At 41.1% G+C, this 27,371-nt stretch overlaps 1 protein-coding gene across 2 annotated transcripts in view; it reads left to right on the plus strand.

Annotated features, from left to right (window-relative positions):
• The window catches only part of myom3 (myomesin 3), a 293,178-nt gene that overhangs the window by 92,440 nt on the left and 173,367 nt on the right, over positions 1 to 27,371 (plus strand). For both annotated transcript variants that reach the window (XM_051919078.1, XM_028819087.2), the window contains 3 exons: positions 11,871 to 11,963; positions 16,839 to 16,927; positions 17,604 to 17,648. In XM_051919078.1, coding sequence (XP_051775038.1) covers positions 11,871 to 11,963; positions 16,839 to 16,927; positions 17,604 to 17,648 — 227 coding nt within the window. The remainder of the gene's footprint in view (positions 1 to 11,870; positions 11,964 to 16,838; positions 16,928 to 17,603; positions 17,649 to 27,371) is intronic.

The following is a 27,371-nucleotide window of genomic DNA, read 5'->3' on the forward strand; positions in this document are numbered from 1 at the left end:
CATCTACGTGTGTCTGATGTCTATTCATTCATGTGCTATTTTTTATCTTCCATAAAGGTTACTGCATAAAGTCCATTCCAACGGTTGAATTTGTTTAACCTGCCCTCTGCCCTTGCTTCTCCTGTAAATATCACACTTTAACGCATCTACAATTCCTAAAGTAACATTGAAACTCATTGATACAATTTTTCCTAATATTTCTATCAGAACATTGATATTGTCCTTTAATGCAAAAGTACATCTACTTTGTAACAGTTATTTGCGTGGATCAAGCAGCAAGTAAGAGGAGATGTTTCTCCCAGTTTTGCTGTTTAAATGATCCTTAAGCATTGCTCAGTATCATTCTTGTTTCTTGTAATAAGAGCCCCACAGTACATGTGTGCAGAGTTTCGATACCATTCTGGTGTTTCTTTAACTTGGTGTTTGTCTTGTCATGGTAGGTCCTAGGCAACGTTCCCTCTAAGCTGCGCTAGCGTGCGCTGGCGCACCAACTGTTTAACCTTGGCGCACAACTTTTAATCCTAGCGCACGTGGCGGCCGATTTGTTAATTTTCGTAAAATCACGTGCCGGCGGACTGCGGCCTGGCGGGAATCCTGTTGCCTGCGTGACTCGGGAGTCTCGGGCTACATGATTCAATCGGCATAATAACGAAGTAAACTTTGGCCTTGGGCGAAGTTGGGCCTTGGCTGGTGTAATATGGCATGTGACCGGTGACCGCGTGATTGGTGCACTTTCCCACCATTCAGCTGGTCTATATTTCAATTAAAGTCCATGATGTTGTCTACTGAAAGGTCGGAAGTTCCGGTCCGGTCCAGTTCGCATTCATAACGTTCGTTAAATTACTGTTTTCGCAAATTCGCAGTAAAAAATAAAAATTTGAACTTTACAATTTCTTTTCATTATTTATGAAAATGTCGAAGCGCAAAACTCAAGATGAACTGCTATGTAATGCGACAAAGAGAAGCCGCAATAACTTCAAGAAGGAATGGTTAACAGATTATTCGGTTGAAACCATCCTGCCAAATGGGTCCGGACATAAGAATGTGAAACTCGGAGAAATTTTTAAATATCGTGAAACGGAAGACGTTGTTTGTACGTTTTGTCTTAAAGCAGGAGTTGACGGAGAATGGAGTTCAGGAAAGAAATGGGGTGAATGGAAAATTGATTACTTGAAGCGTCACGTAAGTCACAAAATTCATCTGGATGCTGTCACGAAACTTCGAAATCAGAATCGTGGATTCATACAAAATTTTTTAAAAGAAACGCCTGAAGATAGGATTGTTAGACAAGAATTGAATGAACGTGACAGATCGAATCCCGAAGCGGTAAAGGTGTTGATTGACAATGTTTTACTTGCAGTTAAGTTGAATGCATCCATGCTGTCTGTGCAAGAAATTCATGACCATGTGGCAAAATACACAGAAATTCCTGAATGTTGGAGAAGCAAAAATTATGCTTTTGAATTCATTGAATGCATTAACAATGTTGTAAAAACAGAAGTTTTAAATGAAATTAGAGAATCTGATTTCCACACACTTATGGTGGATGAAAGTACAGATATTTCTGTTTCAAAAATGCTGATTATGTACATCAAATTTAGAAAAACTACTGATAAAATTCATAAAACTGTTTTTGCTGGAATTACCAAATTGACTGCTTGTAACAGTACAGCAATAGTTGAGGCAATAAGGAGATTTTATAATGAGAATAACTTGAACATAAATCGCATGGTCATGTTTACATCTGATGGTGCATCTGTGATGCTTGGAAAGCATAATGGTGTTGCTGCTATATTAAGACAATCAATTCCTCACTTGCTAGAGCAGCACTGTGTAGCTCACCGAGAAGACCTAGGAATTGATGATGCTTGGAAACAGTTACCATTAATGAGGGAAATTGAAACTCTCATAAGAACAGTATATACACTGTTCAGTAGATCAAGTGTAAAAAAAAATAAATTTCAGGAAATGGCCAGTGCTGCAGACTGTGATGCTGTTTCATTTAGACCTATAAATGAAGTTAGATGGCTCTCAAGACACTTTGCTGTACTTGCCTTGAATAGGAGTTATGACATTTTGTTAGAATATTGCAAAGAACAAGTAGAAGAGGACAATGATCCAGTTCACAAATATTGTATTGATAAATTAAGCAAACCTGAATATCGTGTGGCATTACATATCCTATGTGATGTACTTGGTGAACTGGCAGAACTGTGCAAAATTTTCCAGAGAAGTGCTTTAACCACTGTAGAGGCATATCAATTTGCCAAAGCTAAAATCAGGAAACTGAGGTCTCAGTATCTGGGGGAACACGTGCATTTCAGTGACACTGTAAAAGATTTAGTTGCTTCTTCCCCATCTCCAGTAAAAACAGATAACATTCTTAAATTTATTAAGCAAATTTGTGATCATTTGGACAGAAGATTTCCTGCTGATGAATTAAAAGACTGGTGCATATTTGATAAAGACCATTTCTGTAATCAAAGAAATCTGGATGATTTTGCTTTTGGTCATGAAAATCTTGCACAGCTGGCTAAGCGTTACTCTGTCTTGTTCAAGAAAGATGAGAAGATTTTTGCCAAGGATGTTTGTAAAGAATTTTCGGATTTCAAATGCATCGTTTCAGAGAAAATGAAAGCTGGATTAATGAATACATTTCAGGACATACTAGCATTCACCCAGCAGGAGCAGGAGCAATTCAAAGGACTAAATCTTTTGCTTGATGTTTGTGGAACTTTTCAAGCTTCCAGTGCTGATTGTGAAAGGGGGTTCAGCTTGATGAACGCCATTAAAGTTAAGACCAGGAATCGCTTGGACAGTGATCACCTGGAAAATCTTATGCGAATTAAACTGTACACAGCAGCTGGATATGATGTAAATATCAACAGTGTTTATAAGTTTTGGAAAAAAGAAAAGGGAAGAAGAGAAAGACTGTAAGACATGTACAGAAATAGACATTCATGATACATGTACAAGACTTCAAGTTTGATTTTAAGTTACCACACTGTTTCACTTGAAACTTACTGATTTGGGATTATGACTATCTATTGGTAATTTAATAAATTGGTATTAATATTTATAATGCTTAACTTTTGAATTTTCAAGTAATTTTACTTTGTAATTCTAAATAACATACTTTGTAAATGACATACTTCATCGCCACTAAAACGAAGGCCTACAGAAGCGTTGATAAAAAGCGCAATCAACCGATGTTGGTAAAATAACAAATCGAAGCCGGTAAGGAGAAAGTGGCTCACAAGTTTTGAAATTGATAAAATTTTGGCTCACAAAAAAAAAATTTGGCTCACAACACCCAAGTCCTTAGAGGGAACGTTGGTCCTAGGGTGACCCTATTCCCCTTTATACTCTTTATTACGTAGGCCCTAACAGAGTGCCCAAAATCCCATACTCTTAGCACACTGTCAGGACTAATGACTATTGTAGATCAATACTTCTTCCTTTATTTTACATCTGTAACCCAGGCAAACAGACAGAGCACTAGAACAAGTCTGAGAAAAAGTTACACATTTATTCACGTCTTATAGATAATATGCCCAAAATATAAGCAACTAGAGTACAAAAGTTAACAAAACAGTAATAACATTGCAACTTTGTTCATGTTAAGCATCCAATATGCTAAGATTATAAGGTGGCTTAGTCTCTGTTTCATCCATGTACAGGGCCATACCTTCACTGTCATTTCCTTCCATCCTAAGGAGAGGCCATTATCCCATCCTCATCACCAATTGGATTGCATGAATTGCATGTTGACTGGTGTGAGCTGAATCAACTGCAGATCAACACCAGTAAAACTAAAGAACTGGTAGTTGATTTAAGAAGGTCGCGATCTCCAGCCACTCCCCTGTCTATTAAGGGTATGGAGGTGGAGATAGTTGAGGAGTACAAGTATCTAGGGGTGCATATGAGCAATAAGCTAGACTGGTCCAGGAACTCGCTGGCCATATACAAGAAGGGTCAAAGTAGGCTGTATTTCCTATGCAATCTCAGATCTTTTAGTGTCAGCAGCACTATGTTGTGGATGTTCTATGACAGTGTGGTTGCCAGTGCCTTTTTCTTCACTGTGGCATGCTGGGGGAGCAGCATGAAAGTGGCAGACATCAGGAGACTAAACAAATTAATTCAGAAGGCTTCCTCTGTGGTAGGAGAGGAACTGGACAGCTTGGAAAGTGTGGAAGATCAGAGAATGTCGTCTAGGCTTTGGTCTATTATTGAAAATGCTAATCACCCACTTCATAGTGTTGTGGTTGGACAGAGGAGCGTTTTCAGCAATAGACTGACTAGCATCAAGTGCTCCACTGAACGCCACAGAAAATCCTTCTCCCCACAGCCATCAGACTCTATAACTCCTTTTCCGGTCACTCACCCATACTTTAAGCTATTACCCCTTTTTCTTAATTGGATATCCAGGTACATTTTTTGGGGTGGAGTGGTGGCTCTGAGGCTAAGGATCTGCGCTGGTATCCCGAAGGTTGTCGGTTTGAATCCCCGTCACTGCCAAAAGAGATCCTACTCTGCTGGGCCCTTGAGCAAGACCCTTAACCTGTAATTGCTCTGGGGGCGCTGTACAATGGCTGACCCTGTGCTCTGACCCCAAGGGGTATGCGAAAACTAACAAATTCCTAATACGAGAAATCGTATAAGGTGAAATAAAGAACAAAAAAAAAAATAATAATTTTTCAAGTACTTGAACTATGCAACATACTATCTGTTCTTGTGTAATAAATTGTTTTCTCTTCACATGAGAATAACCTATTTGTTCTCAGAATGTGCAATAGTAACTTAAGGTACAACGCTCTGCACTCTAGTTTGATACTTACATTTATTATACTCTATTTATATTTACATGATTACTTCATACTTGCTCTTAGTGTAACATGTCCCTTGTCTGTTGTTAAGTTGTAACATAAGTAATTTCCTTTGGGATTAATAAAGTTTTCTGATTCTGATTCTGATTCTGATGAAGCATCTCACTACTAACATTTGCACTGTAGTAATTGCCGATGGCCAGACACCAACCCTGTACCATGTGGCTCATCCATCCATTCTTTTTTTGAACCTGCTTTTCCATTACAGGGTTGTTGATCTCAGTAGTATTGGGCTCAATGTAGAAACCAAACTTTCAAGGGATGATACCCTGTCGCCACTAACAGAAGGACAATATACAGTCAATTAACTAGACTCATTTTGGGATTTGGGAGAACACCTTACTACCCCGGGAAAATGCATATTGAAACAGAGACAAAATGCAAATTGTACGCAAACAGCAACCTGATTGGAACTACAATCTGATATTTTATGCAGTCTATAAAAAAACACTTTTCTCAGGACAAGAAAGATTTGCTGCTATCTCACTTTTCATGACTTCAGACACCACTGCAGTGATATAATGAGGAGTGTGCATAGCAATACATCAGTGCCACTCCGCTGTGTTTCTTCTAAACTTCTAAGACTCTCAGTAATTTATGAACAACAGCTGCCTGAATTAAAGGGGAGTTTGTGGTTAAGTGGAATAAGAGTTACTGATGTGGCAGGTACTGATATTTAAAACCCTACTGACAAATGGGAGACGCTCATTTAATCATATCAGACATGGAAGTTCATGTCAATCCATTCATGCTGTTAGCTTTTTCAAGTGGGGAAAAAAAAGCAAGCAACTGTCCAATATGAGCACTCCAGACTTTAAAAAAATACAAATAAGATAAATTCAAAAAGAATCAGGTGCTGGTGACTTTGTATTGTTTTATACAATATTACAAAGAGAAGTGAAATAATCTGCCATCATGGGCTGACAGGAATGGTACCTGCTTTGAACCTCACAAAATGCACAGATAGGCTCCGCCAAACTGGATTAAGCAGGTTTCAGTATGTTATGGGACGTTATGTAATGCATGGCATGGGAGCTCCTCTCACTAGAGACGAGGTGCACCTATAGATCACGTATTAAGTTTGCGAGAAAAGCGCAGGCGTCTTCATGCCAAACATATTTAGTAATGCCAGGCATTTCCACATTTTGATGTCATCTCCTCGAGGCAAGAACAGGGTGTCACTCATCTGTTGTGAGTGATTTGTTCAACAGAAATTAGCTGTAGACCTCCAGAGCTCCACTCTGTTGGTGAGCCAATCAAATTGTATATATTTAACCTCAGTGATGTTACACATTATGCCCAGACATTTGCCTCTTTCACAATATACCCATTTCAAGGTGTACCTCCAGCTTCATTCTCATGAAACATCCTTACACTAGGTTTAAAATTAGGGCTGTGGGTGGTATGTTTCCACCAGGGTTCCTTCCCGGGCATATGTTTATGTTCCTTTTCATCATCGTTTTTCTTTATTGCTTTGCGTCCTCCCCCACCATAACCTGTTGTCTATGAGAAGGGGGAGTGAAAGCTTTAGATTCGTCAAAAACTTTAGTCTCTGGTTTTTGACAAATCTCGACGTATTAGCATCCCCTGATAACGAAACATTGATATCTTGATGATGATGTTTGTGTGTGTGTCTGTATGCCACAGTTTCTAGAGACTAAAATGGCTGGACGGAAAAATATCAAACTCGAAATTTAAGCCTGTTATGAGAAGGCAATGTGCTGATTAGTTTTTGAGCCAAATCATGCAAGAGAAAAAGGCACTCTAGAGGAACCCTCAAATACTGTAATTCTGCAATTAATTATGAATTCCTTTCGTCAATTGCTATCGTAATGACATATTTTATGATCAGAAAGATCAGCATCAAAGCACTACATAATTCCTTAAATGTTATAGAATAGTTCAGGTAACTTGGTTCCTAGGGCACACAGCCTACTGACACTCATGTCCAAGTTTTTTTTATTTATTTTGATTATTTTTGTTATTTTTGTTCTCTTCATTTATCATTTAGCCATTATATTTAACATATTATTGTTTTTGTTATTCCTAAAAATAGTTCTGTAATGTGTCTTTAAATGTCTTCATGTTCCTTGTGTTTTGTTGATGGAACCCTAAGAGGTGGGACCACCTCTTGCATCACTGAAAGGGACCACCCTCAGTTCATTAAAAGGAAGACTGTGGAATGGAGTTTCCATGGTTCATCGAAAGATCTTTGGTGGAGGGTGCACCATCTGTGACTATTGTTGGGTTTTCTTTTTACTCTTTTTTTGCCACTCTTAATGTATTATTGACATATTAAATGATTTTGTATTTGGACTTGTTTGTTTTTGGATTGCCTTGTTGGCAACTCTTTTTGCCTCATTTTTGCTCTTTTGAAAATGTTATATCTTTTTATTTTTCTTAATGAATCTCCTTTTATAAAGATTATGTTGTGGTCCACCTCTTTACAAGCCAGGAGTGTGTGGTAATCCTTTTCCTTGTGACGGCATTTTAAATATATTTTGTGACTTTGTATATATGTTTTGGAAATTTTGATAACAAGACCCATTTAACCCAGTGTAGGCTGACACCAGTCATCAGAGGCAGCAGTTGGGCTGCCTGGGAGTGAGCCTTCTTATCTGCGAGACTTCACACCACTTTGGCCATTTTGAGTGTTGCAATCCTAATCCTATTATTATTTTAATTGATGGAGAATGGGGGAGCATGGTGGCATAGTGATGGAGTCTGCATGTTCTCCCTGTTTTGAGAATGACACAAGTTTGCTGCTTCAGTGTTTTTAGATCTTTTTGTCAGATGTTTCCATGGTATATTAAAGTATAATTACAAGCATTTCATAACATCCTCCGAGAGCAACTTCTGCCAACCACCCAAGAACAGTTTGGTGACGAACAATGTCTTTTCCAGCATGATGGAGCACCGGGCCATAAGGCAAAAGTGAAATCTAACAAAAACATCGAAATTCTGGGTCTATGGCCAGGAGACTCCCCCGATCTTAATCCCATTGAGAACTTGTGGTCAATCCTCAAGAGACAGGTGGACAAACTAAAAACCACAAATTCTGACAAACTCCAAGCATTGATTATGCAAGAATGGGCTGCCATCAGTCAGGATTTGTTCCAGAAGTGCATTGACAGCATGCCAGTGTGAATGGCATAGGTCTTGAAGAAGAAAGAAGGGCCAACCCTGCAAATATTGACTCTTTACATAAGTTTATTGTAATTGTCAATAAAAGCCTTTGAAACTCATGAAATGCTTGTAATTATACTTCAATATACCATAGAAACGTCTGACATAAAGATCTAAAAACATTGAAGCAGCAAACTTTGTGAAAGCCAATACTTGTGTCATTCTCACAGCTTTTTACCATGACTGTAAGTTCCCGTCCACAGTCCAAAGACATGCAGGTGAGGTGGACTGGTGATGCTAAATTGGCCCCTTATATTTGTGCATTCATCCTGATGTCCTGGCTCATGCCCAGTGCTTATTGGGATGGGCTGCAGCTTTCCCATGACCCTGCTCTGGACAAGATGGTTTGGAAGATTTATCAAGAATGTATTTGTTTATATGTTTGTATCTTTGTGCTATTTTTGCATGTTATTTATTTCTTCCCTTTTTAAATTTTTAAATAAAATTAAAATACTCATGGACAATGCCATTTTGGGCTGTTATATTAAGAGAAACTGTGACTGCTTGCTACTGTGTGGTGGCTGGAAGTTACAACACTATTTACACTACACTATCTTCCTTGTCCTAGTTTGTTGGTACAATCGCACCTCCATATACATGGGTTCCACATCCACAGATTCAACCAACTGTAGATCAAAAATATTTCATAAAAACAATTCAGAAAGTTCCAGAACACAAAACTTGAATTGCATTGTGCCAAGCACTATGCTGAGTCCACGCAAATGATCTGATGTGTAGGAGAATCCAGCCTGGGGGTAGGACCAATGAGGGGGGACATGTTGCCCCCTGTTCTTGCTCCTTGAGTCTCAGGAAAGGTCCTTCCACTGTTTCACCTACATAAACCTTGCTACGATTTTTACTTCCTCTGTAGTCTGATTGTCTTCCAGGTGCTCCACCAGAGGCCTCCAGCAATTGCAGCAGAGCCAGTCTGAGAACCTCACTAAACCATCCAATCGGTAGTAGCGATGGCTGTAAAAAAGTTTGAGCTCAAAGGCTAAGGGCCTGTTTTTACTTGACATGTCCGTGTCACCACAAGAGTCCACTAGGGTACATGTGATGGAAATTTCATCATCAGTCCTGGCATTCAGATCCTCAAGTTGGTGACTGCCTGCCTCCAGAATTTTATAACTGCATGGTACTGTTCACACCTGTGCACGTTGACATCACATCCACTAAGCAAGAAAATATACGCCACTGGGGAAACAGTTGTGTGAAGTGTTGCTACTAAACCTACACAATCCAACATTAAAAGCACAAAATTATAGCAAAAGGTCCAAAGAAATATCTGTGAGATTCATATGTAAAGGCAAAAAAAAAAACTTTGGGGGAAAACCGATTCTGCACCAATGCAGTGACTTGCAGTGCCGTACCCTGAATGCTTCAACTATAAACAGACCAAGGCGGTCCCCTAAGAGGGAGCATAAAACCTTAGATCTTTTGAAAAGCGGCATATTGCTTGCTGAAGTGGGCTGTAAGGTCGGTAAGAACGAGTCAAGCATTCACAGAAAGTAAAACAGAAAGAAGAAGAAATTCGTGGAAGCGCTACTGCTGCTAATGCTATTATAAGAAATCTAGAGATGATTTAAAGTATACAGAAGGATGTGCGTAGGTTATTTGCAAATACTACACCATTTTATATAAGGGACTTGATCATCTGTGGTTTTTGGCATTTGTGGGGGATGCTGGATACTGAGGGGCGACTGTATTCTAAAAACCTTGTACAAGTCAATGTATAAACCTGTCTAGGAATTCTTGGCATGTTTTTACAGTGATTACTAATTTGCATATTGGGCTTTGGTGTAATAATCTGACTCACATCTTGGCATTGACTGTAATTGTTTTTTTTTTTTTTGCTTTTTTTTTCCATACACTTCCTTGTCCACATCCTTTATCTCTTTTTGTGCGTCATTCTTTATCCTGGCAGAACTAGTAATGATGACATTTAAGGGATGCCCTACATTTATTGCCCTCTAGGTGGCATGTCAAATGGAAAAAAAAAAACAATCATAGAGGGACAAACTTTTTTTAAAATAGTGTATGGATTGATCAAAGATGTGTTTCATAAATGATCAGTCAATGGGGGTTACTAATGGTCTAAGTGTAACTTAACATCCATACATCTTCTTAACCTTTACCTTAACCTTCTTATCCAGAGCAGGGTTACTTTGATTGATGGCCTATGCATTGGGACAGCATGTTGTCCCTGTGTCTGTGTGGGTTTCCATCCACAGTCCAAAGACACGCGAGTGAGTTGAATTGGCAATGCTAAATTGACCCCTTGTGTTTTTCATTTTATTATATTTTTAAAACTACCTAATTCAGTTTATGTTTGGTGGAGCCTATTCCAGCAGGATTCAGTCCACAGTGGAGTGCCAGTCCATCATGGACCCACTCCCCGATTACTGTGCTAATTTAGAATTTCAAATTAACCAAGCACACATATCTTCAGGGTTTGTAAGAAAAATGTTATGCAAACATGCCAGCAGTGTCCTAACACTGGAAACGAACGTAGGAGGCTGTATTTGTAGGGTGGCAGCACTAAAAGGCACGTTTTATGCCACCCTGGTCTTTACAGTTTATTCCTATACCTAAAAGTAACTGCAGCAGGAGTGTTAACAAGCTTCTCTCAATAAAGAAATAACAAAGTGAAAGAAATAGATGGTTGCCATATACAGTAAGGAAGCCATAATCATCTAGGGATTCCATTTTTTTTTTCTTTCTGTTCATAACTTTTATGGACAGAATTTCTAGGCACAGCCAGGGCATTGAGGGGGTCCGGTTTGGTGGACTCAGGATTGGGTCACTGCTTTTTGCAGATGATGTTGTCCTGTTTGCTTCATCAGGCCCGTGATCTTCAGCCCCCTCTGGATCGGTTCGCAGCTGAGTGTGAAGCGGCTGGGATGGGAATCAGCACCTCCAAATCCGAGACCATGGTCCTCAGCCGAAAAAGGGTGGAATGCCCTCTCAGGGTTGGGAGCGAGATCCTGCCCCAAGTGGAGGAGTTCAAGTATCTCGGGATTTTGTTCACGAGTGAGGGAAGAATGGATCGGGAGATCGACAGGCGGATCGGTGCGGCATCCGCAGTGATGCGGGCTCTGCATCGGTCTGTCTCTCCGCAAGGCAAAGCTCTCAATTTACCAGTCGATCTATGTTCCTACCCTCACTTATGGTCATGAGCTATGGGTAGTGACCGAAAGAACGAGATCGCAAATACAAGCGGCTGAAATGAGTTTCCTCCGTAGGGTGTCTGGGCTTTCTCTTAAAGATAGGGTGAGAAGCTCAGTCATCCGAGAGGAGTCAGATGAGGTGGCTCGGGCATCTGATCAGGATGCCTCCTGTACGCCTCCCTGGTGAGGTGTTCTGGGCACGTCTATCCGGGAGGAGGCCCCGGGGAAGACCCTGGACACGCTGGAGGGACTATGTCTCCCGGCTGGCCTGGGAACGCCTTGGAATTCTCCTGGAAAAGCTAGATGAAGTGGCCGGGGAGAGGGAAGTCTGGGCATCTCTGCTCAAGCTGCTGCCCCCACGACCCGATCTCGGATAAGCGGAAGAGGATGGATGGATGGATGGATGAATTCCATTTTTTGCCTTGTGGTGTTTTTCATTCAGCTATATTTTCTGCTTCACAACTCTGTGAAGCAAAAGCACTTATTTGTGTCTAATTGGTTGGGCGCCATTTTCTCCGGGACTTTTGGCAGCACCAGAAAGTGGCACTGTTTCAGTAAATTTCAGAATTATGTAATACCTGGACTCATTTCTCATGTTAACTGAAGGCTTTTATTTGCTGTTTTCTGTCAGGTACAAGAATGGAGTTGAACTGCAGCCATCTGTTTGCCCTGGGAAATACACCATTCACAACCAGTATGGGCTGCACATGTTGGACATCAACAGGTACAAATACTATATATCTCTTTCCATTATCCTGAGTCATTACATCTTGCCTGAAGAAGGGTCTTGAGTTGACTTGAAAGCTTGGATATTGTAATCTTTCTAGTTAGCCTATAAAAGGTGTAAATTTGCTTAACTTCTCACTACATTCATAATGGCTAATACGGTACAAGTGCAAAAGTTTGCTGATGACACTGCTATCGTGGGCTGCATCAGGAGTGGGCAGGAGGAGGAGTATAGAAACCTCATCAAGGACTTTGTTAAATGGTGCGACTTAAACCACCTACAACTGAACACCAGCAAAATAAAGGAACTGGTGGTGGATTTTAGGAGACCCAGGCCCCTCATGGACCCCGTGATCATCAGAGGTGTCTGTGTGCAGAGGGTGCAGACCTATAAATACCTGGGAGTGCAGCTGGACGATCAATTGGACTGGACTGCCAATACTGATTCTCTGTGCAAGAAAGGACAGAGCCGCCTGTACTTCCTTAGAAGACTGGCATCCTTCAACATCTGCAGTAAGATGCTGCAGATGTTCTATCAGATGGTTGTGGCGAGTGCCCTCTTCTACGCAGTGGTGTGCTGGGGAGGCAGCATTAAGAAGAAGGATGCCTCACGCCTGGACAAACTGGTGAGGAAGGCAGGCTCTATTGTTGGCACAGAGCTGGACGGTTTGACATCCGTAGCAGAGCAACGGGCACTCAGCAGGCTCCTATCAATTATGGAGAATCCACTACATCCATTAAACAGTGTCATCTCCAGACAGAGGAGCAGTTTCAGCGACAGACTGCTGTCACTGTCCTGCTCCACTGACAGACTGAGAAGATCATTCCTCCCCCAAACTATGCGACTCTTCAATTCCACCAGAGGGGGTAAACGTTGAACATTATTCAAGTTATTGTCTGTTTTTTACCTGCATTTTTTATTACTCTTTAATTTAATATTTTTTGCTGCTGGAGTATGTGAATTTCCCCCTGGGATTAATAAAGTATGTATCTATCTATCTATCTATCTATCTATCTATCTATCTATCTATCTATCTATCTATCTATCTATCTATCTATCTATCTATCTATCTATCTATCTATCTATCTATCTATCTATCTATCTATCTATCTATCTATCTATCTATCTATCTATCTATCTATCTATCTATCTATCTATCTACAACACCCTAGTACTACATTACCCTGAGCCAAAAATAGTGAGCAGGAGGTCAAGAAATGGTATGTACTCTTGGATGAAAGACTTTTATTTTCATTTTAAATCCAGCTATGTTAGATAAAGAAGGAGCTGACTAGCTGTAGCCCCTCAACATGACAGGAACTTAATTAACGACTTTAAGGTATAAAAATTAGACTTATTCATTTCATGGAGCAGACTGGAAGGGTCAAGAGGACCTGGGCCCATTTCTTGGATGGGATGCCAGTTCATTTCAAGAAATTCACATTCAAATCCTCCAGCCCTTCTTTATTCTGCCATTTATCAGGGTCTGTGTAGCAGGTTCAGAAGTCTGAGCAAAGATGGCCCAGATATGCCTTCTCCCCATCACCTCCACCAAGTCCTCTGAGGAGATACCGAGGTGTTCCAACACTACCTGGGAGATAAAATTTCTCCAGTGTGTACAAGGTCTGTTCTGAGGTCTCCTCCTGGTTGGACATGCCCAAGATGGCTCCCAAGAGGGCTCCTAATCAGATACCCAAGCCACCTTAATTGGTTCTTTTTCGATGCAGAGCAGCAGCACAACTAATTCAAGCTTCTCCAGTGTCTGAGATCTGTTTCTTTCAGTCACTACCATAAGCTTGTAGCCATAGGCGAGGGCAGGAACATAGATCGTTCTGTAAATCGAGAGCCTTGCCTGTCCGCTCAGCCTTCTTTTCTCCACAACTGATCACCACAATATACGCATGACCATTCATGCTGCTCCAATCCGCCTGTCAATGTCTCTTGTCTCTCATCCTCCATCACTTGTGAACAACACCCTAAGATGCTTAAACTCATCTGTTTGAGGCAGTATATTTCCCAGCTGAGAACCATGATCTCAGACTGCTTCACACTCAGCTACAAACTGTCCCAGTTTGAGTCTGAGATCAAAGCTTGATGAAGCCAGCAGGATCACATCATCCACAAAAAGCAGAGATGTAACCTTGAGGTCACTGTACTAGACACCTACACTTCATGGCTGCCCCTGGAAATTTTGTCCATAAAAACTATGAACACAAGCGATGACAGAGGACAGCCCTGATGAAGTTCCACACTTACCAGGAACATGTATGACTTACTGCTGGCAATGCAAACCAAGCTTTCACTCCTGTTGTACAGCAGACCTGGTAGCCCATACTACTGAATCACCTATAGGACACTCTGATGGACACAGTCATATGCCTTCCTCCAGTGGGCTCACCACCTGCAGGAGGAGTCATAAGGAACTGGTGCATTGTGGTTCGGGCACAGTCATTCATAATGGGCCAATTTAGTGCTGATAGATATCCTCAAATGCAAATCTTTGGGGTGTAGAAGAAAAGCAAAGCACCCAAAGAAAACATTCATAAGCAGTGACCTCTCATTTCCAAATCAGACAGATTAAATGATCTGTAAATAATTACTTTTGGTAAAAGCCTGATTGGGATAGGCCTTATGGACACAAAAGTGTGGCACAAAGCAAAAAAAAACAAAAAAAAAAAAAACAACCAACCAGCACTCCATATGTGGGTGTTGTGAGATGTGAGAAAAAGGTCTGAGAGGTCTACAAAAAAATCCCAAAAAGCAAGGTAGGGCCCTCTCTGACATCCCCAGATAAAGCCTTACCCGAGGCAGCCAGCCCAAACTACTACCAGCAGGCCTTTGGCCTAGCAGGCCCAGAAATGGGCGGCTGCTTATAAAACTTCCAAACACTTCAAATAGTTCTTAAGTGTATGAAACTAGGAAACGTCTAGACCAAATAAAGGTGCTTCATACAAAGGAAGCTGAACTTTTCAATTTTGATAAGACAGTGTTTTATTTTCACAATGAACGATAAAGCTTCACAAATGCTCTTATTTTTCCTTCTTCCTATTACAAACTTCTTTGTCACTGCTGATGATCAATAAACACAACACTTACACTTGATTATGAATTCAGAAGACGTATGTATCATGTGCTATGGGATTAGCAATAGATGGGCTTGCTAGGATCAAGGTTTTCTTACAATAAACTTTTCAGCCCAACAGTATGATACTCAGAAAATGTCACCAATTTTCTTTCTGCAATGCCAATTTTTATTCACTTTACTTCTCAGAGGTTGTGGTAAGATCACATTTTTTGTCTTTTAAGAATATATCAGGTGAAAAGCTTTCGAATAAGCTTTGCATTCTAGCCCCAGTAGTTTGTGAAAACCAGCAGGCTGCCACATTGTATGTGTCTGATGGTCAGCGAATGTCGCAACGGTCATTCTTCTTCTTTCTACCACGTAATTGGCTTCTGCAATATGCTTTGCTGCTCTTGTTTTTCTTTCTGCCATGTCACCATTTTGGTCAGATTGCTGTAAGAAAGATGTGAACTCTGATAATTGCGCTGAAGTTGAAACTATTCAAATTTTTTGCTTCACCAACATGTATCACACTATAAGCTTTTGATGAAGACCAAGGTCAAAGTTACTTGCCCCAGTAGTTTGTGAGTAATTGCATGACAGATGAACACATCCCTCAGCATTTTATAAATAGATGCCCTTAAAGAGATAGGATTATCATCAACTTCTGGCTTGAACAGACAAGAACAAAACAAGAATCTAAAGAAAAATTAGAGTTTATTACAAGAAAGCAAAAGGAAGCACAAAAAGAGAAACATTTGTATAAAAATGCTTCCCTAAAGTGGCAGCCAAGGCTGACAAGTCCAATCTGTAATCCAATACTCAGGATTCAAAGGAAAAGAAAGAAATCCACAAAGTCAGAAAAATCAAATGAAAACAAACCTTAAAAAATGTCTCCTTCAACTTTCCAAGACAACCTAAGGGAAATCATCTGATCCAAACAATATAAAGGTGGAGGGCGGCCCCTCAGGTTTGACATCAGGGTGGACCTGACTCTTCATGGATTCATATTTAAAGGGGCAATACATAACTTTAAAACAGTAGTTAAAACCAAGAGTAATCACAAAAACACATGGAAAATAATCATTCAAATTTAACAAAGCAAAAAAAAAACAAAGTAAACATAGCAGTAAGGTCCACGGTAATGAATTTGGTTTCCTTTGTGACTACTTTGTGGTAATACTCCTTTTAGCTCTCTTTAATTGTTAGCATTTTGGTTATAGTTATAGTCTCCAACCCTAGCAGCGTTATTGTTCCTGTTCTTTTTACCAGCCTTCATGGCCAGCTAAATTCTATATTTTTAGTAGTAGCAGTTCTTTCTTAAAAGGAAGAGAATAAGGAAGGCAATAAAGTAAGTCTAAGGTTTTTCCTTTCTTCATTTCACTTCTCTCAAAGTTATCAGAGTTATGGAACCTTTTATGGTAGACCATCAGGCATAATACAGTAGAGGTCCGCTCCCTCCAAGCGTCCAATATGAACTGCTTGTCTTTGAAGCAGGACTCTCTTTATGCACTGAGGTCAGCTGACATGAAGAGACCTCATTGGGCTGAACAACTTCAGGGCACCATCGGGGGTGTCCACAGCTGGACACCTCTGGTTCTCTGCTGAAAAGAGAGGGCAACTGGAGCGCCTCACCCTTTCGTAGTTCTCCAAGCTCTTAGGTGAGGCAAGTTATTAACTTATATTTAAATGTATATAAAATAACATTTTTAAATCCACTTAATTCTACTGAGGATCTTGATGGCCTGGAGGCACAAGACAGGAACTAAGCTAGTGTTATATTCATATACATATTTTCTTTTTTATTTCAGATGTAACCTTGATGACACTGCAGAATATAAAACCGTGGCAATAAATGGTCTTGGAGAAGCCAGCTCCTATGCTACTGTCCTCGTTAAGTGTATGCAGTTCCTTCTCTTCATTTATAATATTTGATAGACAGGGGGGAAGCACATAATTAATACATTTAATTTGCTGATGCTAGGTGTTTCTCTCCCTTTTTACATCAAACTGTAGCATTTTTGCATTAACATTTCAATTACCTTATCTAGAGGCAAGTTGATTTCTTTTGTTCTGCAGCAGTTTTCCATATATCAGCAAGAAATGAAAATCAACAGCCAGTACACATCCACACTCTTTCTATAGAGTCTTAAATGCCTGGAGGGGCTGCAAAAACTTTGACAAGTGCACGCTTGTTATCAATGACATTTTTCCCTTCTATTCTAGACTGTCTGCCTTGCTTTTATATATTTCTTACTGAGACCTAGTTACATTAAAATTTTAAAATATTCATAGAGTTTAACTCTCATAAACATGTAACATGAAGACTTTTAAACTTGAGATATTTTGAACTGCATGAGAGAATTCTTTAAAAAATCACGTATGACAATTTATTATAACATGCATTAAATGAAAAAAAAATACTTGAAACAATAAAGAGCACTCACAAACCAAAAACCTTAAAATGCTAGTGTAGGTTTTCATCTGAAGACTAAAAAGCAGCTACGAAGGTAACTTTACCTTTTGAGAATGTTCATATTGCCCCAGTTTAGGTTTCACTTTACTTTATTTTTCAGCGCATCAAGACATGTATTCCGGATCAGAGTCCATGAAAGACGTCGGTAAGTACAATGGCAACATGTGGCACCATGACTGTAGGATGAAACTGTATTTACACATTTCATAGAGCTGTGACTTATTGTAGTTGTGTAAAGAAAAAATGAAATTGCAGCAAAAAGTGGTCTGTCCATTTCACCACCAGGTACCATTAAGTGTACTGTCAATACAACTAAAGAGTATACAGTAGAAGTTTTAATAGTTATATTTTACATTTTAACATGACTCATTTATTTTTAGCTAATAAATGGAAACACTGCAGTTGACTCAGAACATATTGAGACTCCATCACTTTCTTCACAATCTGTTGTGTTGTAGATTTAATTTTACATGGACAGATTTACCATTTTTGTCCATTAATCTGCACTCAATAATCCATATTGATAAAGTGGAAACATGTTTTCAGAAAGGTTTGCAAATTTACTAAACGCCAAAACCTGAAATCTCTCATTCATATAAGCGTTCAGACCGTTAACTCAGTACTTTGTAGACACCCCTTTGTTAGAAATTACAGTTTCTAGCTTTGCACATCTGGATTTGGGCCGTTTTATCCAATTCGTCCTGGAAGATCCTCTTAAAGCTCTGTTAGATAGGATGGGAAGCGTCTATAAACTGTCATCTTCAGGTCTCTTCACGTGTTCTCTGGGGTTTAAGTCTGGGCTTTGATTGGGCCACTCAATGACAATCTTGGCCCGAAGCCTCTGTCTTGTTGTCTTGGCTGAATGCTACGGGTCATTGTCGTGCTGAAAGCAGAACCGTTGACCCATTCGAGGACATGTGCACTCTGGAGGAGGTTTTCTTCAAGGAACTCTTTTTATTTGGCTGCATTCATCCTTCGCTCAGTTCTGACCAGTCTACCTGCTCCTGCCAGTGAGAAGCACACCCATAGCATGATGTTGTCACTGCCATGCTTTACTGTAGGATTGGTATTAGGCAGGTGATGAGCAGTGCCTGGTCTATTTTTGTCTCGTCATATCAGAGAATTTTCTTCCCTCATGCTCTCAAAGTCCTTTAAACTGTCATATGCCTGATTGAAAGAGTGCTATTGAGATGGTCACCCTTCTCACAGGTTCTCTTTTCTCAGAAGAGGACTTCTGAAGCTCTTTTAGAGCAAACACTGGGCTATTGGTCACCTCCATAAACCAGGCACTTCTTGCTCAGTTACTCAATCTAGACATACAACCAACTCTATAAAGAGTCCTGGTGGTTTCAAATATATTTCTTTTCACAATTACTGAGGCCACTGTGCTCCTGGGAACACTCAAAGCTCTAAAAATGGTTTGATACCCTTGCCCTGATCTTTGCCTCACCACAATTTGATCACGGAGGTCTACAGAGAGTTCCTTGGACTTACTGCATGTGTTTTTATCCTGATATGTATTGTGAATTGTGGGACTTTCTACACACAGGAGTGTGTCTTACTAAATGATGTCCACTCAATTCATTTTGTCAAGTTCTACACACATCTCAAGGAGAACTAAAGCAAATGGGATGTACCTGACTACCGTCTGGAGTGCCACAGCAAAGGTTCTGAATATTAGTAGAGATGAGAGATTCCAGTTTTGATTTTTAATAAATTTGCAAACCTTTTTGAAAACACATTTACACTTTATCATTATGGGTTATTCAGAGTAGACTGATCAGCAAAAGTGGCAAATTTATTCATTTAAAAATACACCTACAACACAATCAAATGTACAGAAAGTGATGGCGTCTAAATACGTTTTGAATCCACTGTATGTATTTAATTTACCATTATGAATATTGTATACTACAAGCACTAAAACTTTATTTTAAAGCCCAGCACCATTCATATGAGTGAAAGTGGCAAACACTTTAATTTTGCTACTGCAAAAAATGCATCTATTACTTATTTACTATTATATAACAAGACCTTAACATGCACTTTTTTGGGTCTTCATAACACTTCCAAACCGTCAGTAAAGTGTTTATTCATCTCTGTTATGTGACCTACTACCACTTTAGTGTGGTCTGAGGTGGCTTAACTGGGACACATTTTTCTTGATATTACGTATTGTGGGATATGGCCGGCCTGTCACCCCGGCCAACACCCCCAGGCCACCAGATGGAGCTGTCCCTGCGGCATGGAAGTGCCCCGAATACCAGCAGGGAATCATGGATGATGGAATTTTCCTTTACAGCCCTGCTGGATACCACAGGGGCCAACAGATGAAGCTGCAGGGAGGCCCAGAGAGTTGTTTGTGCCCAGAAACCCGGAAGTACGTCGTAGGCAAGGCGACAAAGGAAATGATGTGCTAAAAAGGACTTTTTATCTGACCCCGGAAGTGATAAGGAATCACATGGACTGTAGGGTTGGAATCACTTCCGGGTCAGGGAATATAAAAGGATGATGGGAAATCCCAGACGTTGAGCTGAGCTGGGTGGAAGGGTGGCAACGCGTCTGGGAGTGAGGAGAATTATTGTTTATTGATTGTGTTTGAGTATTGTGGAGAAGAGGGGGCTTTGTGCACGTTTTGTCTAAATAAGTATAATATTTGGACTTTTACCTGGTGTCTGACATGTGGTCTGAGTGTTCAAGGGGTCACGGGGACCCTAAATCTGTCACAGTACTTAGCATAAGGCCTGTGAATCCTTTACATTAACAAATCATTTTACCACCATGTCGATATGCCACACTGCATAGAGATGAATAACCGATCTACTGATGTTTTAAATGTTATGAAGACCAAAAGAATCATTGTTAAGGTCTTGTTATGTAAAAGTAAATGAGTAGTAGCTTCATTTTTGCAGTGCCTAAACTAAAGTGTTACCCTGAAATCCCTCCTCACATTCAATGAAACTGTCTGAAGCATTTCCCTGTCTTACAAATTGTTTTGGATTCATTGAATTTCCACTGCGGGAGGCACACAATGCACTGCTGCTTTCATCAAAGATCTGGAGACACAACGTATAATGTAAGGGTTAGGCAGTTGAGATTTCTTACCCAGACCCACGTAATTTCATCCCACCATCCCCACTGTAATAAGATAAGTTAAAAGAATAAGTAAATTGTGCATGAAAAATGATCGATCTGACTTTTATTCCCCTGTCCATCCTCTGCGACAGGTTCTTTTAATATGGGGTGGTGAGGTGCCGGAGCCTAACCCAACAGCATAAGCCACATGATGGAAACTGCATGGAGTGCCAGGATATTACAGGGCACACACAGACTCAAGACAAGAGAGCCAGTTTAGAGTTACCAGTCAAGGTTTGGAATTAAACAGGAAACCAGTGTGCTGGATTGAAACACACACAGATGCAGACACAAGGATAATGTGCAATACTCTACCCAGAGAATAACTGGGCTGGGATTTGAACCCCCAGCATTTCTGACTGAGACTTGAATGGATGAGCGCAGAGGACAGACAGCTTTTTTTTTTTTTGCAGTCGTTAAAAACAGACCTCAGGTTCTGGAAGAGTCTCTGAACTTCATTTTAACCACATCTCCTCGCACTGTGCACTCAAAGGTTTTTCATTTCCAAAGTGAAAGGTGGCAATAGATTTCAACAAATTGTTTGCAGGACTGTCATGAAGAAAATATGTCTTTCTACTGAAGATTACCGAAGTGTACATAAATAGTTATGATAGTTCATAAATAAATGTTTCTCTTTGCACAGAGGAAAAAAGAACTTAAAAGCTTTGAAAAGATTTATATGTTTATCAGGTATCCAGTGCATGCTATTAAATGTGACCTCTACGGTGATTTTAACCTTCACTAGATCAATGTGTGTTTAAATCCCCATAGGTGGGATCAGGTTTAACTCATTTTTCCTGAGGTATCTTGAGAGAGCTCTTTGTCTTGGAAGCCAATGAAAAGGGATGAACTTAAAAGCTTTACAAAGCCAAAATGCAGTAGAGATAGTTCTTATTATATAAGAAAAAAAATCAAAGACACAAAAGTGTATTGGTACTGTTATGTAACTGTACCCTGCCTGGCATATGTGTGCAAACTTTGAGTTTCTAAGGGCTAGAGTGTCTCCCTGATGACTAACCCACCTCTGCCAATGAACCTTCTGTGTTTAGACCATACAAAGTAGGTAAATAACTGCAGCTTGGAAACAAACTCTGAGTCTAAGGTCACTCAGAATCCAGGAGGAGACCACAGCCTCATCGATGCACTGCTTGATCATCCTTTTAAGATACCCCACAAATAGACAACAATCTGACACAAAGTAGTTCAACACCACATACACTGCCGAAAAGAGAACAGTGGAGCACTGGTCTCCGCTACTTCAGTCCTTCCAGAATGTTTAAGACCCTGCCTTATAATGGAGAAAAGTGAATCTCAGGGGCAACCAGAGTGATAGTAGATGTTTTTATTAGATTGGATGGTGTGATGGCGTACCTGACTGGCAAAAGGTTACCAGGGAAGGACATTAATTCCACCAAGATGGCACTGTATGGGGTTAAGTCTTACAGAGAGCTTCTAAGTTGAAAGCAAAATTCTGCACATGGCAGTAAGAAAAGTGCAGGAACCATATGGAGTGGTATGCCGTGTATGTGTCCCTTGTGGTGTAAAAATTCTTTGGGCCAGGGTGACAGTACAACTAAGCAAAAAAGAAAAAGAAAGATTAGGGTTAGGGTTAGGGTCCACAACGGGTTCAGAAAGAGGTACAAAGAACTAAGGGTATCTTGTTACCCCTGTGATATATCAAGTAGCTAGGGAGTGTAGTTGCAACTGAAAAATCAGGGTTGCAGGGACACCAGGGGTTGTATAAGAGAGGTAAAAGGGAAGCAAGGTTGAAAGAGAAAACCTTCATACCATTACAGCTACAGTTTAGAGCTCCAAGGGACAGGCCCTGGGTTCATAGGCAACCTCTCCACCTCAGGACAAGAAATAGAGGGGGAGTTAAGGCCTGAGAGATTCGTCCCCAGTCACAACTAAAGGGTCATCCAGGACTGGTTAGGCAATGGACAAGTGTAATGGGAGAGAAGAGTGGAGCAAGGCTGACAGAGAGATCCTCCCACTACTGAGTAATATGATACCCTTTCAGCTGCAGTTTAAGAAGTCAGATGCCCATTTGTTTGGCTGGGTGGAAGGAATTTTTGAATGTGTTAAGATAAACTTAGACATCTTTGTTGTTGCTAGTTCAATACCATTTGTCACTGTCTCTTCAAGGCAGAATTCTTTGTTTTTTGTACAGAAACTTATCACTCACACCTCTTTGAAATGTAAAAACCTAAAAATCCTGATTCCCACAGCAATGTGTGGAAGAACTGACCTCCTTTTTGTGGTTTTCCCATAATCTGCACAATTATATTTAAATTAGTGTACATCAAAGCATTGAACACATGTTTTTTCATTTCTTTTTTGACAACTAGGGGTCTTCATACCCTGCTCACCAATTTGCTCGGCAACCCCTTCACCCCCTGCCAACACTATGCGCCCCTCCAAAACTCCTCTTAAATGGTGATACATCCATCCATCCCATCCATTCTCCAACCCGCTGAATCCGAACACAGGGTCACGGGGGTCTGCTGGAGCCAATCCCAGCCAACACAGGGCACAAGGCAGGAACCAATCCCGGGCAGGGTGCCAACCCACCTCAGGACACACACAAACACACCCACACACCAAGCACACACTAGGGCCAATTTAGAATCGCAAATCCACCTAACATGCATGTCTTTGGACTGTGGAAGGAAACCGGAGCGCCCGGAGGAAACCCATGCAGACACGGGGAGAACATGCAAACTCCACGCAGGGAGGACCCGGGAAGCGAACCCAGGTCCCCAGATCTCCCAACTGCGAGGCAGCAGCGCTACCCACTGCGCCACCGTGCCGCCCAATGGTGATACAATGGGAAACAAATACATTGTTTTTTAAACCTCCATTTTGCTCGATCAGCTGCTGGCTTGCTGCCTCTGCCGTGCCGCGTGATCTGTACTTTGCTCGCCAGACCCTGACCCCCCAACCCTCCCCTCCCCGCCAGTGCCATGCGCCATTGTGAGGAGGAGGGCTGAACGTACCTGAAGAAGATATGGCCGCTCCTCCGAAACCCCTCTTAAACGGTGATACAATGGGAAACAACAGTTTTTTTTTTACCTCCTCTTTGCTTGATCAGCTGCTGGCTTGCTGCTCCTGCTGTGTCGAGTGATCTGCATTTTGTGTGGTGCTGCAATTGTTTAAAAGCCTGTACAGCACCTTCTTGTCTCCCAGACATCCTCAAACACTATGCAATCTCTTTTCGCTGTTCCGTTATTTCACTGAGTAATATCTTCCATTTGTTTGCGCTCATGTAATCTTTACTCTCATTTTCTTGAGACTTTCGAATTTTCCTACTTCCATTATCTGTAACCTGCTATGCATGTGTATCACGGGACTTGCTTCCAAAGGTTGTAAGAATGATGTGACTTTTCTGTCTCACAGGATGTGAAAGTGTCTCTGTCTCTCTTCAAAAGATCTCTCTTCCAAAGATCACGTCTCGTCGCAAGATTCTGTTTTATAATAGAGAGATGACACCTTTTCCTTCAATTGGATCTGTATGGAATGCTAAAATTCCATGAGTCATTGTGTATTATTAATATCTCAGAGAGTTGGTTATGCGTTGTGAGAAGAAGAGACACCAGACATCGCAAAGGTTTGGGGAAGCCACCCATATAATATGTTCCTGGCTGCAAAAAGAATAAGGTTTTTCAAGCAAGTAATGGTTACAAGCCAGAGTCCAAAACAGAACTGAACTCCAGAGAAAGGGAGTGAGTGTGACGATGCGGGTTCAACTCCATGCTCCCATCTGCTGTTCGGGAGCCCTTGAACCCGTCAACGTTGGTAATGCTACCGATGAGCTAAGCAGTGAGGCAAAAACATAGCAAGGGGATGGTAAAAAAGTGCAAAGTGTTTTTATTAAAACAATCAACAAAACAAGGTGTTCAAATTAAAGTGCAGTGCCTTCAAAGCAGTCTTTAAATAAATAATCCATAAAACAAATATGAAGACGTGAAGGTTAAAATATAGAAAAAGTCTTCTTAAAACAACAAAGTTAAAATAGCACAGGAAGCAATCCTTTAAAAACACAAAGCCCGGTGTCTTCTTTTACCATGGTGGCTCCCCTGCTACTCCCATCTGGGCTGCTCAACAGGAGAGTCGCCTACCTGCAGGAACAGCTGCCTTTCACTCTGGTCCGGTAGCCCTCCGATCCCTGGCTACATCGGGCTCCAAACTGGACCGAGACTTGGGTTATTTCCACAGCAGCCAAGGCGCTCACGCTGGGGCTAAGCCTCCTCGACTCCTGCTTCTGTCAACGGTTAGTCGTCGCCTCTACTGGTCACTCCAGCTACTAAATCGCTCAGCTGGAGCGAACACTTCCTTCAGCCCCACTGAGTGTCGGCCAAACACTCCCCTCATGGGCTCACCTCCCAGCTGCCTGCTTTCTCTCACTCGAGCCTGCTCTTGCTCGCTCACTCGCTCTCCCGCACCGGCGCTCTTTCTCTCTCTTACTTCCTGCTTCCTCCAGCAACCTCCCGTTCTCTTCTTTCTTTCCTTTTTCTTTTTCATTTTTCTCTTTCCATTCATTTTTCCTTTTCTTTCTCTCTTTTAGCCAACTTGCACTTCTATATATCGAGAGGGCATTGCAGCTGTGGCAAATTAGCAGCCCCAGGAACAATCACGGATGCGGGCAGTCTCTCACCTGTGCACTTAGTTGAGAAACGCCCACATCGCAAATCGCCATGAGAACTGCTGCAGCCACACAACCACCACGCCCCCTCGCTAAGCCGCGAGCGCGGTGATTATTTATTTAAAACTGGCCTTTGGTGAGAGCTGTGGACCCATAACACCACAGTGAGGCTTTATAGGAAGTCTGAAGGAAGTGATGTCGTCCTCGGGGCCCAGGACCGGAAGTGATGTGTCCCAAGTTGAGGCAGCGGTTCCTGGTGGGATTTCCCGGGAAAGGTCTGCAGGAGACTTAGAAAGAGAGTTAGTGCACCCCGCCGCCCCCGTGCAGATGTGCTACCACTAGTCTTTAGGCCCTTTAGCTGCCTCCTATTCGTACGTGTGTGACAGCGTATCCCATTTTTAGGGCCATGTAGATTTCCGTGACAAATAACTTAAAAAACAAATGCTACCCAGAAAGTAAGCTCCATCCATCCATTATCCAACCCGCTATATCCTAACTACAGGGTCACGGGGGTCTGCTGGAACCAATCCCAGCCAACACAGGGCACAAGGCAGGAAACAAATCCCGGGCAGGGCGCCAGCCCACCGCAGAGAAAGTAAGTTTTATCATAGAATTCTCATGTTGCAGTGCTTTCCAGATCTGTGATGTGTGTGTTCATTCATAGTATGCAAAATGTGAATGACATGCTGCTTAAACCATATACTATAAATGGGCATTTTATAGTTTGAATTGCCTGCTTGAAGTTATATTAACAGAGAATTAGCAAAACGTTTTGGCAATAGCAACTGCAATGGAGAGCCACTGATCCCTGTAAAATGAAAAGGTTGGTTGTGTAAGAATCTTACTTTAAGCCGAGTAATTATTTCTGAAGAGCCTTTTGTGACAAACCTGTAAATATTCTTCATAAATTGTGTTATGGCTCAATTCTTTTATTTGTTACTTGCTACTGATATCAGCAAGGGAAGAAAATTTCATCTGTCATTGTAAAAATCCATCTGTAGGGACTCGTTTTCAATTTCAGGGCTATCGCCATTCAATTAACACTGTGGTTGAACTGCCGTTATCTTTTATATCAAGGCTGTTCTTTGTAGCTTGTTTTTGCTGCTCGGCGGGTTGTATATCAACCATTTCTAGAGTAATTGACCTGGCTGATCATATTTTATCAAGTAGACATAACCAATAAACAGCATGCTGGAAGGCTCTAGTTTTAATGTGCTGGGCTACCTGTGACCTTATTTCTTCAAATGTATGACTCTGCTAAAACAACCTTTTGAATTTGCCATCAAAAACACATTTTCTGTTCTCCTACAGTTATGGTCTGGGAACAGAGTTAGTTTTCACTTCTGAAATGATTATATTTTCCAGAACAATGTAGGCACCATTTTCCTGGCTTCAGTAATTTCTGTTCCCACGTCACATCAGACTGCTTGCGTGGTCGTTTAACACTAGAAGCACCATTGCCAAGACAAATTGGCAGTGTGTTTTGAAATCTTTAATTATTTTATCAGTGAATGTGTAATGCTCTTCTCCTTCCTTGACTTTTCCTAAATAGCTGCACTGCAAATGCCCATGTAGTTACTGTGAACGTTTATTCAGAAAACCCTGTTACCCCCACCAGCAACGCCATTGAACATATCCAGGTGTGAATTGCTGTCTTTATCTTTTGGTATGCACTTGACCACATTTGCAAATTCTTCTCGCCCAGAAAAATCCCATCTAGCCACTGCTATCGAGGTTATTGTATGTTGCTACCAGATTGTGGATTGATGTCTCTCTTTCTCCAGAAGATTACACAATTACCACAGAAGGAAATCTCACTTATAATCACTTGCATTGTTTCAGTACATGTAATTAAAAGAATTCATAGATGAATCTGAAAACTGTAGCTGCTCCAGTTATTTCAGTTGGCTATAAATGTATATAACCTCACCTGAAATTGCTTTGCAGTGCTTTTCACACAATGTCAAGTATGAAGTACACCATTTTAGCCATCTAAGCAAGATGAATGCCAAGGAGGCTCTGGAGATGTTGCACAGCATGGACTTTGGTCACTCTGATGGAGGGTCTCACATCAGCTTTGAATTAGATAGC

This window comes from Erpetoichthys calabaricus, chromosome 14 (genome assembly GCF_900747795.2).
Source record: "Erpetoichthys calabaricus chromosome 14, fErpCal1.3, whole genome shotgun sequence".
Classification (NCBI taxonomy): Eukaryota; Metazoa; Chordata; class Cladistia; order Polypteriformes; family Polypteridae; genus Erpetoichthys; species Erpetoichthys calabaricus.